The sequence below is a fragment of the Liolophura sinensis genome, chromosome 6, assembly GCF_032854445.1.
Source record: "Liolophura sinensis isolate JHLJ2023 chromosome 6, CUHK_Ljap_v2, whole genome shotgun sequence".
Taxonomy (NCBI): Eukaryota; Metazoa; Mollusca; class Polyplacophora; order Chitonida; family Chitonidae; genus Liolophura; species Liolophura sinensis.
In genome coordinates, this window is record NC_088300.1 from 82,203,790 (window position 1) to 82,220,252 (window position 16,463).

Genomic DNA, 16,463 nt, shown 5'->3' on the forward strand with positions numbered 1-16,463 from the left:
CAATCATTTGATTCAAATGGTATGTCAAGGACACAGAGGAAACAAAGCACCGCCAATAAACCTGATGTAAATATAAGCACTTGTCAATTCCTTATCCCAAAAAAGAGCCAACACTAGTGGAGCTGGGGAAAACTTGAGGGATCCTTTACAGAAGCTGGGAATGAACTGCCATTTGGATAATTCACTCAAGACCCATCCCCACGCAAACAATACAGGACAACAGGTTAGCAATAAAGTATTGTATTGAAATTTTTATGGAGAAAATATACAACAGCAAGAGAAACAAAGGATTAGAGTCGATGACCTAACACACAACATATAACATCTACACGTACATGGAAATGATGGAGGAGGCCAAAACACTTGTCACAGGATACACAACTATTTCCTAATGATTACAACAGCAACATTTATTTTCTAAATGGTCCCATTCGATATGCATACAATCAATACTGACTGTGTATATTCATGTAAAGCTCAGGTTGTGATTCTCCTGACAACTTGCTGCACATTTGCTGGTATACTGAACTCATTACCCCAGCCCAATAGGATCTGTAAACAAGTCATAATTAAGCCACCAGCCTTCCCTTCTGCCTCCTGAATTTCCCCTGCCCGTTGTTTTTATCTGACCTCTCTGACACGCCCTTGCAACTACCTGTAGTTACTACAAAATGGTCTAAAAAGTGCATTTTTAGAAAAAAAATCACAAAATATTACATTTGACGTTGAAACTTTCATTCTTCCAGTAGACGATCATCCTAACCTCCAAACAAACATAAAAACAAATACATGGAGCTGTCACAATCAGACCGAATCGGTAATCTGGTCATGGGCAAAAGCTTAGGTCAAGTACTGATCTGACTGTAGTCAGATTGTGCTGTAGTCTTCCAAAACAGCAATGCTCTGTGTGCTGTAGTATTTCAACACAGCAAAGCTCTGTGTGTTGTAGTGTTCCAACACAGCAATGCTATGTGTGTTGTATTCTTTCAACACAACAATGCCCTGTGAGAGGTAGTCTTGCAACACAGCAATGCTGTGTGCTGTAGTCTTCCAACACAGTAATGCTCTGTGTGCTGTAGCCTTCCAACACAGCAGTGATCTGTGCTGTAGTCTTCCAACACAGCAGTGATCTGTGTGCTGTAGCCGTGCAACACAACAATGTTGTGTGCTGTAGTCTTCCAACACAGCAATGCAATGTGTGCCTGTAGTCTTCCAAATACTTCCATTGTGTATAGCATTTATTGTTATACATATATGCTATGTGTGCTGTAGTCCTTCAACACAACAATGCCCTGTGAGAGGTAGTCTTCCAACACAGCAAAGCTCTGTGTGCTGTAGTCTTCCAACACAGCAATGCTATGTGTGCTGTAGCCTTCCACCACTGCAAGTGATCTGTGTGCTGTAGCCTTGCAACACAGCAGTGTATCTGTGTGCTGTAGCCTTGCAACACAGCAATGCTGTGTGTGCTGTAGTCTTCCAAAAAAGCAATGCTCTGTGTGCTGTAGTCCTTCCAACACAGCCATGCTATGAGTATTGTAGCCTTCCAACACAGCAAAGCTCTGTGTGCTGTAGCCTTCCAACACAGCAGTGATCTGTGTGCTGTAGCCTTCCAACACAGCAGTGATCTGTGTGCTGTAGCCTTGCACCACAGCAATGCTGTGTGCTGTAGTCTTCCAAAACAACAATTTTCTGTGTTCTGTAGCCTTTCAACACAGCAATGTTCTGTGTGCTGCAGTCTTCCAACAAAGCAATGCTCTATGTTCAGTTGTCTTCCAACACAGCAATGCTCTGTTCTGTAGTCTTCCAACATAGCAATGCTCTGTATTCTGTTGTCTTCCAAAAGAGCAATGCTCTGTGCACTGTAGTCTTCCAAAATAGCAATGCTCTGTGTGTTGTAGTCTTCCAACACAGCAGTGATCTGTGTGTTGTAGCCTTCCAACACAGCAGTGATCTGTGTGCTGTAGCCTTGCACCACAGCAATGCTGTGTGCTGTAGTCTTCCAAAACGACAATTTTCTGTGTTCTGTAGCCTTTCAACACAGCAATGTTCTGTGTGCTGCAGTCTTCCAACAAAGCAACGCTCTATGTTCAGTTGTCTTCCAACATAGCAATGCTCTGTTCTGTAGTCTTCTAACATAGCAATGCTCTGTATTCTGTTGTCTTCCAAAAGAGCAATGCTCTGTGCGCTGTAGTCTTCCAAAATAGCAATGCTCTGTGTGTTGTAGTCTTCCAACACAGCAGTGATCTGTGTGTTGTAGCCTTCCAACACAGTAATGCTCTATGTGCTGTAATTTTCCCACACAGCAATGATCAGTGTTCTGTAATCTTCCAACACAGCAATGCTCTATGTTCTGTTGTCTTCCAACATAGCAATACTCTGTGTTCTGTTGTCTTCCAACACAGCAATGCACATATGTGCACTGGCTCTTGCACCTGGCATGGCAGGCATACTTGGTTTGTGAAACCTGACACAACACACATACTTGCTTTTACAACACCTGACATGACTAACACTTGGAGGGATAGTTGTCACAACAGTCGGCCTCTACAGTCTGCTGAGCCACAATAACAATACAGTATTTTGCCTGGTACACTTCCCTGGTGTGTTGGCCCTGGTCAGTTCTCACAACAGTCGGCCTCTACAGTCTGCTGAGCCATGGTAACAATACAGTATTTTGCCTGGTACACTTCCTATGGTTTGTTGTCCCTGGTCAGTCCTCACAACAGTCGGCCTCTACAGTCTACTGAGCCACAATAATAAAAAAAGTATTTTTCCAGGTACACTTTCCTGGTGTGTTGGCCCTGGTCAGTCCTCACAACAGTCGGCCTCTACAGTCTCCTGAGCCATGATAACAATACAGTATTTTTCCAGGTACACTTCCCATGGTTTGTTGTCCCTGGTCAGTCCTCACAACAGTCGGCCTCTACAGTCTGCTGAGCCACAGTAACAATACAGTATTTTGCCAGGTACACTTCCACAGTGTAGTTATAATCCCAAGTAAGTTCTGTGCCAGCCCTAATGTACCTACAGATAATAAAAAAGCATTAGTGTTACAGTGTGAACTATGAATACGCCTCTTGAAATGCTGCCCGGCTCTGTGTTTTACAGAAGAAAACTGTGTGTTTAGTCTGCCTTTGAATTAAACAAGCTGACAAATCCCAAATAACTCACGATAAGGGACCATATCTTTCCTTCGTTTTGAGTTTAGTTGTATCATGATGACTGTCTACAGCTAGTCAGCCACAATGGACGAAGACGCCACCTCACAATGAGTTGATGTACCACCAATGTCTGGTGCTGAATAAGCCACGTAAAACTACAGGTCTATAGACTACATAGGTTGAATTACACGTACAACACTGGCCAATGCACAGCACAGAAATTTAGTTCAGCCATGCTGTACTCAGATGTCTGGTATACAATCTACTAATCACAACAAACCTAGTCACATATTGTTTTTGATGACATGTTTTTTTGGTTCGAGTTGAGTGCAGCAAATGTTGCTGTTCTCACAGCATGGGAATAAATGGGCAGGCCCAATGTAACATACCACCGATTTATTCCCACCTTGTTACGGTCACGGGCCAGCTCTTGCACTGATGGATACGATCACTCAGTCAGAAGCCATATGTGAAATCAAAACTTTCATATGTGAAGCGCTGGTCAGGTCTAATACAACTCATTTAATTTATTTGAAATGGAAATGGAATAACTTGGAGTCACAATAGAAATGATGCTGATATACTTACTTAGCAGCAAAGAAAGCTACCCAGGGGAACCTGAGGTCATGGGTGTCCACAAACACATTCCTGTACAAACACATTTGGTGAGCAGCTATGCTGTTAAACAGACCATGGATACATCACATCAATCAATAGATAGGCAGGCCATAAACACATCAAATCAATCAACAGGCAGACTGAGGACACATCAAATCACCCAATGTCCGGATCAAGGATACATAAAATCAATCAATAGGCAGACCTGGTACACATCAAATCACTCAACAGGCAGACCCAGTACACATTGAATCACTCAACAGGCAGACCTGGTATTTATTTATTTCATTAATGTTTTACACTATACTCAAGAATATTTCACTTATATCCTGGCGGCCAGCATTATAGTGGGTGGGAACCGTGCAGAGCACAAGGTAAACCCACGACCATCCGCAGGTTACAGTCAGACCTTCCCACGTGTCACCGGAGCCTAGTACACATGAAATCACTCAATAGGCAGGCCCAGTACACATCAAATCACTCAACAGGCAGACCTAGTACACATCCAATCAATCAATGGGCAGACCTAGTACACATCGAATTACTCCACGGGTAACAACCCCAATCTAGTCCCTAGTTCCGTTTGGGATGGCAAATAGCAAGTACTTCTTACATTCAGATAGCGACCTATGTTGCCCATGGATTTGGCGTCCATCACGTAGCATTGCTGACTGTCTTGAAAGTAATAGCGTGTTCCTTTTGTCTCGTCTTTCCCACCTGTCAATCAAACAGAAATAAATAGTCAAGAAGTCAAGCTGTACAGCAAGAGTTGTACAGTATACCCCATGCAGCACACATGAGTCTTTGTCTGTTCTGTCACCATTCACACGTAGATTTTAGTCTGCTCCGATCTGCTTTCAAATTAACTGCTTAGTTATGAGTGTATTACTCATCTCACTGCTTTATTACAAATGAAAATGTAGTTGAACTGTACTCATTTGGCAACACAGGGCAAATTTCTGCCATAGAATCTCAAGCATTAGGGCTGGGATCACAAGGCCACTATGCATATACTCATGTATGTACATTATGCTTACTGGTAATTCAACTGCATTTTGGAAAGTCTGGGCACATACAACACAAGGCAACAATACAGACATACATACAGCTTAATGTCCATGTACTTAATGGTAATTAATCTGCATTTTGAAAAGTCTGGGCACATGCCTGGGAAGTCTGGGCACATGACTGGAAAGTCTGGGCACATGCCTGGAATATCTGGGCACATACTATACCAGGTAACACTACATACACATGTACATACAGCTGTATATATGTCCATGTACTTAATGGTAATTTATCTGCATTTTGGAAGTCTGTGCACATGCCTGGAAAGTCTGGGCACATACTATACCAGGTAACACTACATACATGTACAGCTATATATATGTCCATGTACTTAATGGTTGTTATTCTGCATTTTAGAAAGTCTGGACATAAGCTTGGAAAGTCTAGGCACATACCTGAAAAGTCTGGGCACACGCCTGGAAAGTCTGGGCACATACCAAGCTAGGTAACACTACATACACATGTACATACAGCTGTATTTATGTCCATGTACTTAATGGTTATTATTCTGCATTTTGGAAAGTCTGAGCACATGCCTGGAATGTCTGGGCACGTGCCTGGAAAGTCTGAGCACATGCCTAAAAAGTCTGAGCACATGTTTAAAAAGTCTGGGCACATGCCTAAAAAGTCTGGGCACATACTATACTAGGTAACACTACATACATATTTTCAGAAACTACACATCATACATGTGCATGTACTTGCTGGCACTCTGAAAATATGTGTATTTTTTGACATTTTGTACAGAGATTGACATACCAGTTAGAAATTTTGAAAGAGGTTCAGATTGCAAATGTAGGGCACGGGTCAGGTACTAATACCTTCCTTGAGCATGGAAAGAATCTTACTTACCCGAGTCATTGAGTTTGGGCTCCCGGCCATGGTCAAAGCGTACTGAACCTCCCATACTACGATGAGCTCGTAAAAACCCTTTGTTTGGGTTTGGCAAATTTTTCACCCGAGACTCCTTGTGGGCTACAAATAAACAGGTTTTATGTAAGACTGGCAAATATAAGAAATGTACCAACAATGATTTACTGGGAGACACAGGAAGTCTACAGGACATATATTAGTGAAACTTAACTCTTTCTAGTCCAGAGTCAAGACAAGGTCACATCAACATACATATACATGTACTCAAAACCCTCAAGGTCATGTCAACATACAGTTATCACAACCCTCACGGTCAAGTCAACATACATTTATCACAATTCTCAAGGTCATGTCAACATACACTTACCACAACCTTTAATGTCATCAACATACACGTTTCATCAATGTCTAGGTCATGTCAACATACACTTACCACAACCTTTAATGTCATCAACATACACGTTTCATCAATGTCTAGGTCATATCAACATACACCTGTCATGAATGTCTAGGTCATATCAACATACAGTTATCACAACCCTCAAGGAGGGGCCTCCGTGGCTCAGTCGGTTAGCGCGCTAGCGCAGCGTAATGACCCAGAAGCCTCTCACCAATGCGGTCGCTGTGAGTTCAAGTCCAGCTCATGCTGGCTTTCTCTCCGGCCGTAAGTGGGAAGGTCTGGCAGCAACCTGCGGATGGTCGTGGGTTTTCCCTGGGCTGTGCCCGGTTTCCACCCACCATAATGCTGGCCGCCGTCGTATAAGTGAAATATTCTTGAGTACGGCGTAAAATACCAATCAAAAAAAAAAAAAAAAAAAAAATCAACCCTCACGGTCATGTCAACATGCACTTATCACAACCCTCAAGGTCATGTCAAACACTCATGTATATGTATCACGACCCTCAAAGTCAACATACACTTACCACAACCCTCAAGGTCATGTCAACATACATGTACACGTATCACAACCCTCAAGGTCACGTCGAGTCACACCTAAGACTTTAAAAGAGGAAGTTTTAAGTCGACTGATATCATCAGTATCTTGCCTTTGGTAAGTCGTCTCAGTGTAAAAGCACTAGATAAAAGAGTGGTGGAAATCCGTCCTGCAACAAGGAGATACATTACATACACCCTAAGGATTCCTTTGTCGTCATATGAGTGAAAAATTGTTGAGTACGACATTAAACCCCAAGCACATCACTGTCATCCCTTAGATTCACCTCTCTCAAGCACGGATATGTTTGTGACTTACCATCAGGTCCCCCCCCCCCCCCCCAAAACACACACACACTCAGGGGCTCGTCACCATCCCTTTCCTGATAAGGCTCATCCCTCTCAAGCACAGAGATGTCTGTGACTTACCATCAGGGTCCCCCCTCCACTCAGGGGCTCATCACTATCCCCTCCCTCAAAAGACTCACCCCTCTCAAGCACGGAGATGTCTGTGACTTACCATCAGGCACTCCCCCACTCAGGGGCTTGTCACTGTCCCTTTCCTGATAAGACTCACCCCTCTCAAGCACGGAGATGTCTGTGACTTACCATAAGGCGCTCTCCCACTCAGGGGCTCATTACTATCCCTTTCCTGATAAGACTCGTCCCTCTCAAGCACAGAGATGTCTGTGACTTACCATAAGGCGCTCTCCCACTCAGGGGCTCATCACTATCCCCTCCCTCAAAAGACTCACCCCTCTCAAGCACGGAGATGTCTGTGACTTACCATCAGGCACTCCCCCCACTCAGGGCTCATCCAAGTCAGGAAGCTCATCACTATCCCCTCCCTCCTTAGACTCGCCCCTCTCGAGTACAGAGAAGATGTTTGTGGCTTTTGATCCATTAGCGCCCAAGCTGCAAAGCTTGTCTCCCTCGCAATCCTCTGTACCTGCCTTACTGGGATCTTGTCTAGCCAATCAGCAGTCTTTGATCTTGATGATGTATCTTGTACCTTGATTGACCTGCATGTGTGTCAATTCAGAGAGCATACATGAATGTTTGATTCACATACATTATACAAAGTTCTTATTTTGGCTTTCATGCCTAGTATCAGTCTACCCTCTGGACATTACTGGGTTTAGGCAGATGAGGTAAGCTGTACAGACAGACAGACAGTCAGTGACATCTAGACAGAGGCAGGCACATCTTCACAGAGACTGGGACAGACTGAGGCAAGGACAGAGATACAGAGGCAGAGATATCTAGTCATATAAGGGAAATACTCTTGAGTACAGCACGAAACTCCAAATAAAAAAATGAATGCATATTTTTATAGTTAAAGTCAAGTATCTTGTAAGTTATTCCAGCAGGAACATTTCTCTAGATTACATCAGGGTGTATCTTAAAACTTGGTAATGATTACTGCAGGCCCATTTTTAAAGTTTGTGTCAACGTATCTTGGTAACTATTTCAACAACACAGTTATGGCATGGGAAAATGAGTGCATAACTACATAACACAGTAACAACATGTCCCTTAGAACTGCTTTCTAATTTAAAGCAAGTTGCATAAATGTGAAAAACATTGATCCTAGCATACATTCTAGGAGCTGTTTCCTCAAGTAGACTCAGTCTGAATTTTACGGTTTTATCAAGTGGAAAGACTGCACTATGTGACACATAAAGAGCATGCCTACATGTTTGCACCTGCTAAAAGCCAGTGTAGTCGTTTACCATTTACTAACACAGCCGAGAGATGTGTCAAACTCTGGATGAAGTTATAAAAATGTTACCTGAGAGATACCCATAGAAAGCCTACAAAATGTTGTATCATGTGTTCTGGAAAGGTAAGAGAAGCTGGGAATGCACAGAGATAAGAAGTATTGCCACTATTGCTGTATAGTAATAATACTGCTAACGTATGTGAAGCACAACAGGTTGGACATCAACTATTTGAGCTTTCAGATTTATTAGTTAACATATTCGTGACTTTGTAATTTAAAGGTTGAAATGTCAGGATTGGCCATTGACCTCAGTAGCTTTAGAAAGATTGTCTGTGAAACTCATTATTGAATAATGAATAATATACATGTCATGAAATTCATTATTGAATGTAAATGTATACATGAATCTGTCCAGTCCAGAACTCCATATCTGTCAATATTGATATATTCATTATAAATGCGTGGAAAACAGAAATAGGCATAAATGTAACATGTTTATGTCCATCAACAATTATTACATTCTCTGAGGATTACTAGCGCTTTGTCACCGCATACTGAAATTCAGATCTACTCTGATTGTTGAGGATTACATGTTGCGGCTACAAAGTAATGTTTTGGTGAATGAATATACATGTCATGAGGCTATTGGCATTCAAATAATACACAATACATAGACATGTCATGTGGCTATTGGCATTCAAATAATACACAATACATAGACATGTCATGTGGCTATTGGCATTCAAATAATACACAATACATAGACATGTCATGGGGCTATTGGCATTCAAAAAAGACAAAATACATATACATGTCCCTACGTAGTAGATTTGCATCCTCCACACCACTGGCTAATATACAATATTCCTTCCCACACTCTTGGCAGTCATTCCCACACCCCTTGTAGTCATTCCCACATCTTCAATAAGCATGCCCAGATCCTTGGTATTCACTCCCACATCCTCAATATGCATGTTCACATCCCATATATTCATCCCCACACCCTAAATATGCATGTTCACATCCCCTATATTCATCCCCACACCCTAAATATGCATGTTCACATCCCATATATTCATCCCCACACCCTAACTATGCATGTTCACATCTCATATATTCATCCCCACACCCTAAATATGCATGTTCACATCCCGAATACTCATCCCCACACCCTAAATATGCATGTTCACATCCCATGTATTCATCCCAACACCCTAAATATGCATGTTCGCATCCCGAATACTCATCCCCACACCCTAAATATGCATGTTCACATCCCATGTATTCATCCCCACACCCTAACTATGCATGTTCACATCCCATGTATTCATCCCCACACCCTAAATATGCATGTTCACATCCCATATATTCATCCCCACACCCTAAATATGCATGTTCACATCCCATGTATTCATCCCCACACCCTAAATATGCATGTTCACATCCCGAATACTCATCCCCACACCCTAACTATGCATGTTCACATCCCATATATTCATCCCCACACCCTAACTATGTATGTTATGTTCACATCCCATATATTCATCCCCACACCCTAAATATGCATGTTCACATTCCCAATACTCATCCCCACACCCTAACTATGCATGTTCACATCCCATGTATTCATCCCCACACCCTAAATATGCATGTTCACATCCCATGTATTCATCCCCACACCCTAAATATGCATGTTCACATCCCATATATTCATCCCCACACCCTAACTATGCATGTTCACATCCCATATATTCATCCAAAAAACCCTAAATATGCATGTTCACATCCCATATATTCATCCCCACACCCTAAATATGCATGTTCACATCCCATGTATTCATCCCCACACCCTAAATATGCATGTTCACATCCCATATATTCATCCCCATACCCTAACTATGCATGTTCACATCCCATGTATTCATCCCCACACCCTAACTATGCATGTTCACATCCCATATATTCATCCTCACACCCTAAATATGCATGTTCACATCCCGAATACTCATCCCCACACCCTAACTATGCATGTTCACATCCCATATATTCATCCCCACACCCTAAATATGCACGTTCACATCCCATATATTCATCCCCACACCCTAAATATGCATGTTCGCATCCTGAATAGTCATCCCCACACCCTAACTATGCATGTTCACATCCCATATATTCATCCCCACACTCTAACTATGCATGTTCACATCCCATATATTCATCCCCACACCCTAAATATGCATGTTCGCATCCCGAATACTCATCCCCACATCATTAATATGCATGTTCACATCCCCAATACTCATCCCCACATCATTAATATGCATGTTCACATCCCCAATACTCATCCCCACATCATTAATATGCATGTTCACATCCCCAATACTCATCCCCACATCATTAATATGCATGTTCACATCCCCAATACTCATCTCCACACCATTAATATGCATCTTAACATCCCCAAATCATAATAATGTATGCATGTTCACATCCCATATATTTATCCCCACACCCTAAATACGCATGTTGGCATCCCCAATACTCATCTCCACATCATTAATATGCATGTTCACATCCCATATATTCATCCCCACACCCTAAAAATGCATGTTCACATCCCATATATTTATCCCCACACCCTAAATACGCATGTTGGCATCCCCAATACTCATCCCCACACCATTAATATGCATGTTCACATCCCCAATGCTCATCTCCACATCATTAATATGCATCTTAACATCCCCAAATCATAATAATGTATGCATGTTCACATCCCATATATTTATCCCCACACCCTAAATACGCATGTTGGCATCCCCAACACTCTTCCCTACATCATTAACATGCATGTTCATATCCTATATACTCATCCTCACACCCTAAATATGCATATTTGCATCCCCAATACTCATCCCCACATCCTCAACATTCCTTCCCACACCCTCAATTCTCTGCATAATGTCTATAAGTTCATATGTAGGTACACTGTTAGCATGGTCTTTATTAACAAGTGTGAGTCTGGAGGTTAGGTCACAGGTTAAGACAACATTAAGGGAGATCACTCATTAAATCTCACATGACAACATTAGGGGAGATCCCTCATTAAACCTCACATAACACTATCATCAAAGACAACATTAAGGAAGATCCCTCATTAAATCTCACATGATACTATCATCACAGACAACATTAATGGACATCCCACATTAAATCTACTCAAAATACACTATCACTCCTGTAAGACAACATTACTCGAGATCCCTCATTAATGCTCACAATCACAAGACAACATTAATCGCCCATTAAATCTACACTCACTATTTAGTATCAACCCAAAGACAACATTAATGGAAATCCCGCATTAAATCTCCCAAACAATACAGTATCATTACAACACAAGATTAAGTAAGAGCCCTCATTAAATCTCACAAGACATTAAGGGAGATCCCTCATTAAATCTTACAGTACACTATCATCACAAAGACAACATAAAAGGAGATCTCCAAAGGGAAATTAAACTTTACAATTAGCCATTTGTCAGTTGATTCTTCCATTGAAAAGTTTCATCAAAAGCTGATATGATTGATTTCTCAGATACTGCCCCTTAACAATTGTTTTTATTCACTGACAAAAAAAGTATGCAAATTAGCTGACATCAAGAGAGAATTTGAGATTGTTAGCGAAACAGACACCATCATACTTCTGGCAAGAAATAAATTTATAACGTAATTCAAAATTATTTTGCACATGTAACACATGTATATAGCATGCAATTTTCAAGTCCTCATGGCAACTTTAAATATTAAAGCATGTATACACAATGTGCCAGTACAAGGAAAACAGCTGATAAGCCAAAGATGACTACCACTGTACATTGCCAACAGTTAGTAAAACATGGCACATTATTACAGGCTATGAAAAAAATTACAGACTTAGAAAGATTTAGTTAATAAATGAATCAATACGGGAAGTGTATTAAAAACAGTTCAATCTTCATGTCTATGACACTCATTAACATGTAAACAATTTGAAAACCAGGCTTCCAAATCTGAATAACACATGTATGCCATAACCTATTACACGCACATTAACACACTTTGTTTGCCATCATGCCCTGAAAAAAGCCCAGCCCCTCACTGAAATCCTTCACATACAACACATCTTTGATTACCATTCCTTCTCCTGACTCCCTGAGTCACGCCTCAAAACAAGTTTGCTTAGCTTTCCTGTTTTTTTCTCTTTGGAATCTTTTTGTCTAGAGCCTCGGTTCCTGTGGTATGGCAGAAAACAGTGTTAACAAGAGACAGAAGTAGACACATGCACAAAGCAAATTTGAGTCATAGAAAACAACCTGATTCAGGTAAAACAAAAAGCAAAATATTCAAAATTTAAGCATGAAGCAAGCCGGTTTACGAATTTGATCAAACTTTTTCTCAAAACGAATCTATTTGCTAATTTTATCTAAATCTGAAAACATCTGAAGCAGCTATTGTGCAGAAAAAAACACCCACTCAGAGTAAAGGAAATAATAAATTTGCACAAGGTGTGCATGGATATGGCTAGTTTTTACGCAAAGTGAACCTGCACACAAAATTTTATAAAAATTGAATAGTACTTACAGAAGATATTCCATACATAAAAAGATGGATTAAATTAATCCACAAAGCCAGACATACATGTACAGAACCATATTTGTCCCTACCCCCCACCTGAAGCCAGACATAGAGGACTAAATTTGTCCCTCTCACTCTCCGTAAAGCCAGACATACATTTTGTACAGGACCTGTTCTCTTCCATGAAGCCAGGGTTACATGACCACATTTGCCCATATCCTTTTCTTCATACATGAAGCCAGAGTGACATGATCACATTTGATCATGTCCTCCTCCATGAAGCCAGAGATAAATGGCCACATTTGCCCATATCCTCCTCCATGAAGCCAGAGTGACATGACCCACATTTGCCCATGTCCTCCTCCATGAAGCCAGGTATACAGGACTACATTTGCCCATGTCCTCCTCCATGAAGCCAGAGTTACATGACCACATTTGCCTGTCTTCCTCCTCAATGAAGCCAGAGTTAAATGGCCACATTTGCCCATGTCCTCCTCCATGAAGCCAGAGTTACATGACCACATTTGCCCATGTCCTCCTTCATGAAGCCAGAGTTACATGACCACATTTGATCATGTCCTCCTCCATGAACCCAGAGTTACATGACCACATTTGCCCATGTCCTCCTTCATGAAGCCAGAGTTACATGACCACATTTGATCATGTCCTCCTCCATGAAGCCAGAGTTACATGATCACATTTGCAAAACTACATTTGTACCTGTTTTCCTTTACCTATAGAACCATGGACACCCACTAGCCATACCCAAAAACACTGTATTATGGCCACGAATTTGGATCTCTACATACCTGGCAGGAAGAGTTCTCAGTTCTTGGATATCTTCCTGAACATTGTCTAACTTTCCACCGTCAAAATCACTGAAACAACAAATGCATCATATGATTTGTCTTATGGTTAAGGAATCTCTGCCCCACCTGTGTAATTTGACACCCCAAACATTGTCTGAGCTGTGTAGCTTGAAACAATGTTCCATTTACTGCTTGTTCACCTGACAGAGCTGTGTTGCTGGACACAATGTTCCTTTTACAACTTGTTTATCTGTTCGAGCTGTGTGACTCGACACCCTAATCCTTGTTTACCTGTCCGAGCTGTGTGACTTGACACCCAACCCCTTGTTTACCTGTCAGAGCTGTGTGACATGACACCCTACCACTTGTTTACTGGACAGAGCTGTGTGACTTGACACCTTCATCCTTGTTAACCTGTCAGAGCTCCTTGACAATATCCTACCCATGGTTTACCTGTCAGAACTGCGTGACTTGACTCCATCATCATCATCTTCTTCCTCCTCATCCTCTTCCCCACCATTGTTGATTTCCTGTAGATCAGGTACATCACTCTCATAGCCCTCTTTGTGGCTCTCTACAACCTCCATGTAATCCAGCTCTGCCAAGTACTCATCCCCATACGTCTGCCCATCCTGACAACATACAAATACATGTTGTAGATATAGGCCACAGATAAAACATAGAACTAGCACATTGCTTTAGCAAGTCTGCAAGACACCCTATGGTGTTCCCATTTACCACATATTTACCACTAAACTTTTCTTGCTTCACATTACATGTAACAGGGTTAAAAGGTTCAAGTAGACTTTTGTTTTTCTTGACAGTCATCTAAAAAATTCACCTGTTGGGAACAACAGTCAGTCAGCTGGAACTTTGCAAATCTGAGAAAAAACTGCCTCACTTGCTTCCTGCTGTGTCAGCCTCCCACTTAACGTCCTGGAGAAATAACTGCCTCACTAGTTCCCTGCACTGTCTGCCTCTCACTTAATGTCCGAGAAATATCTGCCTCACTTGTTCCCTGCTCTGTCTGCCTCCCACTTAATGTCTGAGAAATATCTGCCTCACTTGTTCCCTGTTGTCAGCCTCCCATTTAATGTCTGAGAAATATCTGCCTCACTTGTTCCCTGCTCTGTCAGCCTCCCACATAATGTCCGAGAAATATCTGCCTCACTTGTTCCCTGCTCTGTCTGCCTCCCACTTAACATCCGAGAAATAACTGCCACATTTGTTCCCTGCTCTGTCTGCCTCCCACTTAACGTCTGAGAAATATCTGCCTCACTTGTTCCCTGCTCTGTCTGCCTCCCACTTAATGTCTGAGAAATAACTGCTACATTTGTTCCCTGCTCTGTCAGCCTCCCACATAATGTCCGAGAAATATCTGCCTCACTTGTTCCCTGCTCTGTCTGCCTCCCACTTAATGTCTGAGAAATATCTGCCTCACTTCCTCTCTGCTGTCAGCCTCCCACTTAACGTCTGAGAAATATCTGCCTCACTTGTTCCCTGCTCTGTCAGCCTCCCACATAATGTCCGAGAAATATCTGCCTCACTTGTTCCCTGCACTGTCTGCCTCCCACTTAACATCCGAGAAATAACTGCCACATTTGTTCCCTGCTCTGTCTGCCTCCCACTTAACGTCTGAGAAATAACTGCCTCAATTGTTCCCTGCTCTGTCTGCCTCCCACTTAACGTCTGAGAAATAACTGCCACATTTGTTCCCTGCTCTGTCTGCCTCCCACTTAACGTCTGAGAAATATCTGCCTCACTTGTTCCCTGCTCTGTCTGCCTCCCACTTAATGTTGGAGAAATATCTGCCACATTTGTTCCCTGCTCTGTCTGCCTCCCACTTATTGTCCGAGAATATCTGCCTCACTTGTTCCCTGCTCTGTCTGCCTCCCACTTAACGTCTGAGAAATATCTGCCTCACTAGTTCCCTGCTCTGTCAGCCTCCCACATAATGTTTGAGAAATATCTGCCTCACTTGTTCCCTGTTCTGTCAGTCTCCCACTTAACGTCTGATAAATAACTGCCTTACTTGTTCCCTACTCTGTCGGCATCCCACTTAACGTCCCTGAGAAATAACTGCCTCACCGCCCCTACCCACCTCATTTGTCCCCTGCTGTGACAGCCTTCCCCCACCCACCTCATTTGTCCCCTGCCATGACAGCCTTCCTCTACCCACCTCATTTGTCCCATGATATGACAGCCTTCCCCCACCCACCTCATTTGTCACCTGCTGTGACAGCCTTCCCCCACCCACCTCATTTGTCCCCTGCCATGACAGCCTTCCTCTACCCACCTCATTTGTCCCATGATATGACAGCCTTGCCCCACCCACCTCATTTGTCACCTGCTCTGACAGCCTTCCCCTGCCAACCTTACATCCCTGAGAAATGACTGCCTCAGGGGACCTCATTTTTCCCCTGCTTTGACAGCTAAGGAAGAACCTACCTCATTTGCTCCCTGCTCAGTTAGCAGTTGACCAGCGTAGATGCACAGAAATCCACCACACGGGATGTCATCGAGGCACCGTAGACCCCAGCCCCTAGGGATGACAGAATATGTATTCACTTATTTGACTGCTGTTTAATGCAATACTCAAGAATTTGTCACTTATACAATGGTGGTTAGATCACTGTCACCTCATTTGTCCCATGAGCACTG

General features: G+C 42.4%; 1 protein-coding gene across 1 annotated transcript in view; it reads right to left on the reverse strand.

Moving 5' to 3' along the window:
* Positions 1-224: 224 nt before the first annotated feature.
* LOC135469398 (histone-lysine N-methyltransferase SETDB1-like) overlaps positions 225-16,463 on the reverse strand; it is a 102,117-nt gene continuing 85,878 nt past the window's right edge. Inside the window, 12 exon segments of the mRNA XM_064748034.1 lie at positions 225-3,024; positions 3,750-3,808; positions 3,810-3,839; positions 4,393-4,496; positions 5,700-5,822; positions 7,175-7,196; positions 7,464-7,621; positions 7,624-7,676; positions 12,552-12,650; positions 13,803-13,871; positions 14,256-14,434; positions 16,251-16,344. Coding sequence (XP_064604104.1) covers positions 2,901-3,024; positions 3,750-3,808; positions 3,810-3,839; positions 4,393-4,496; positions 5,700-5,822; positions 7,175-7,196; positions 7,464-7,621; positions 7,624-7,676; positions 12,552-12,650; positions 13,803-13,871; positions 14,256-14,434; positions 16,251-16,344 — 1,114 coding nt within the window. The 3' untranslated portion in view covers positions 225-2,900.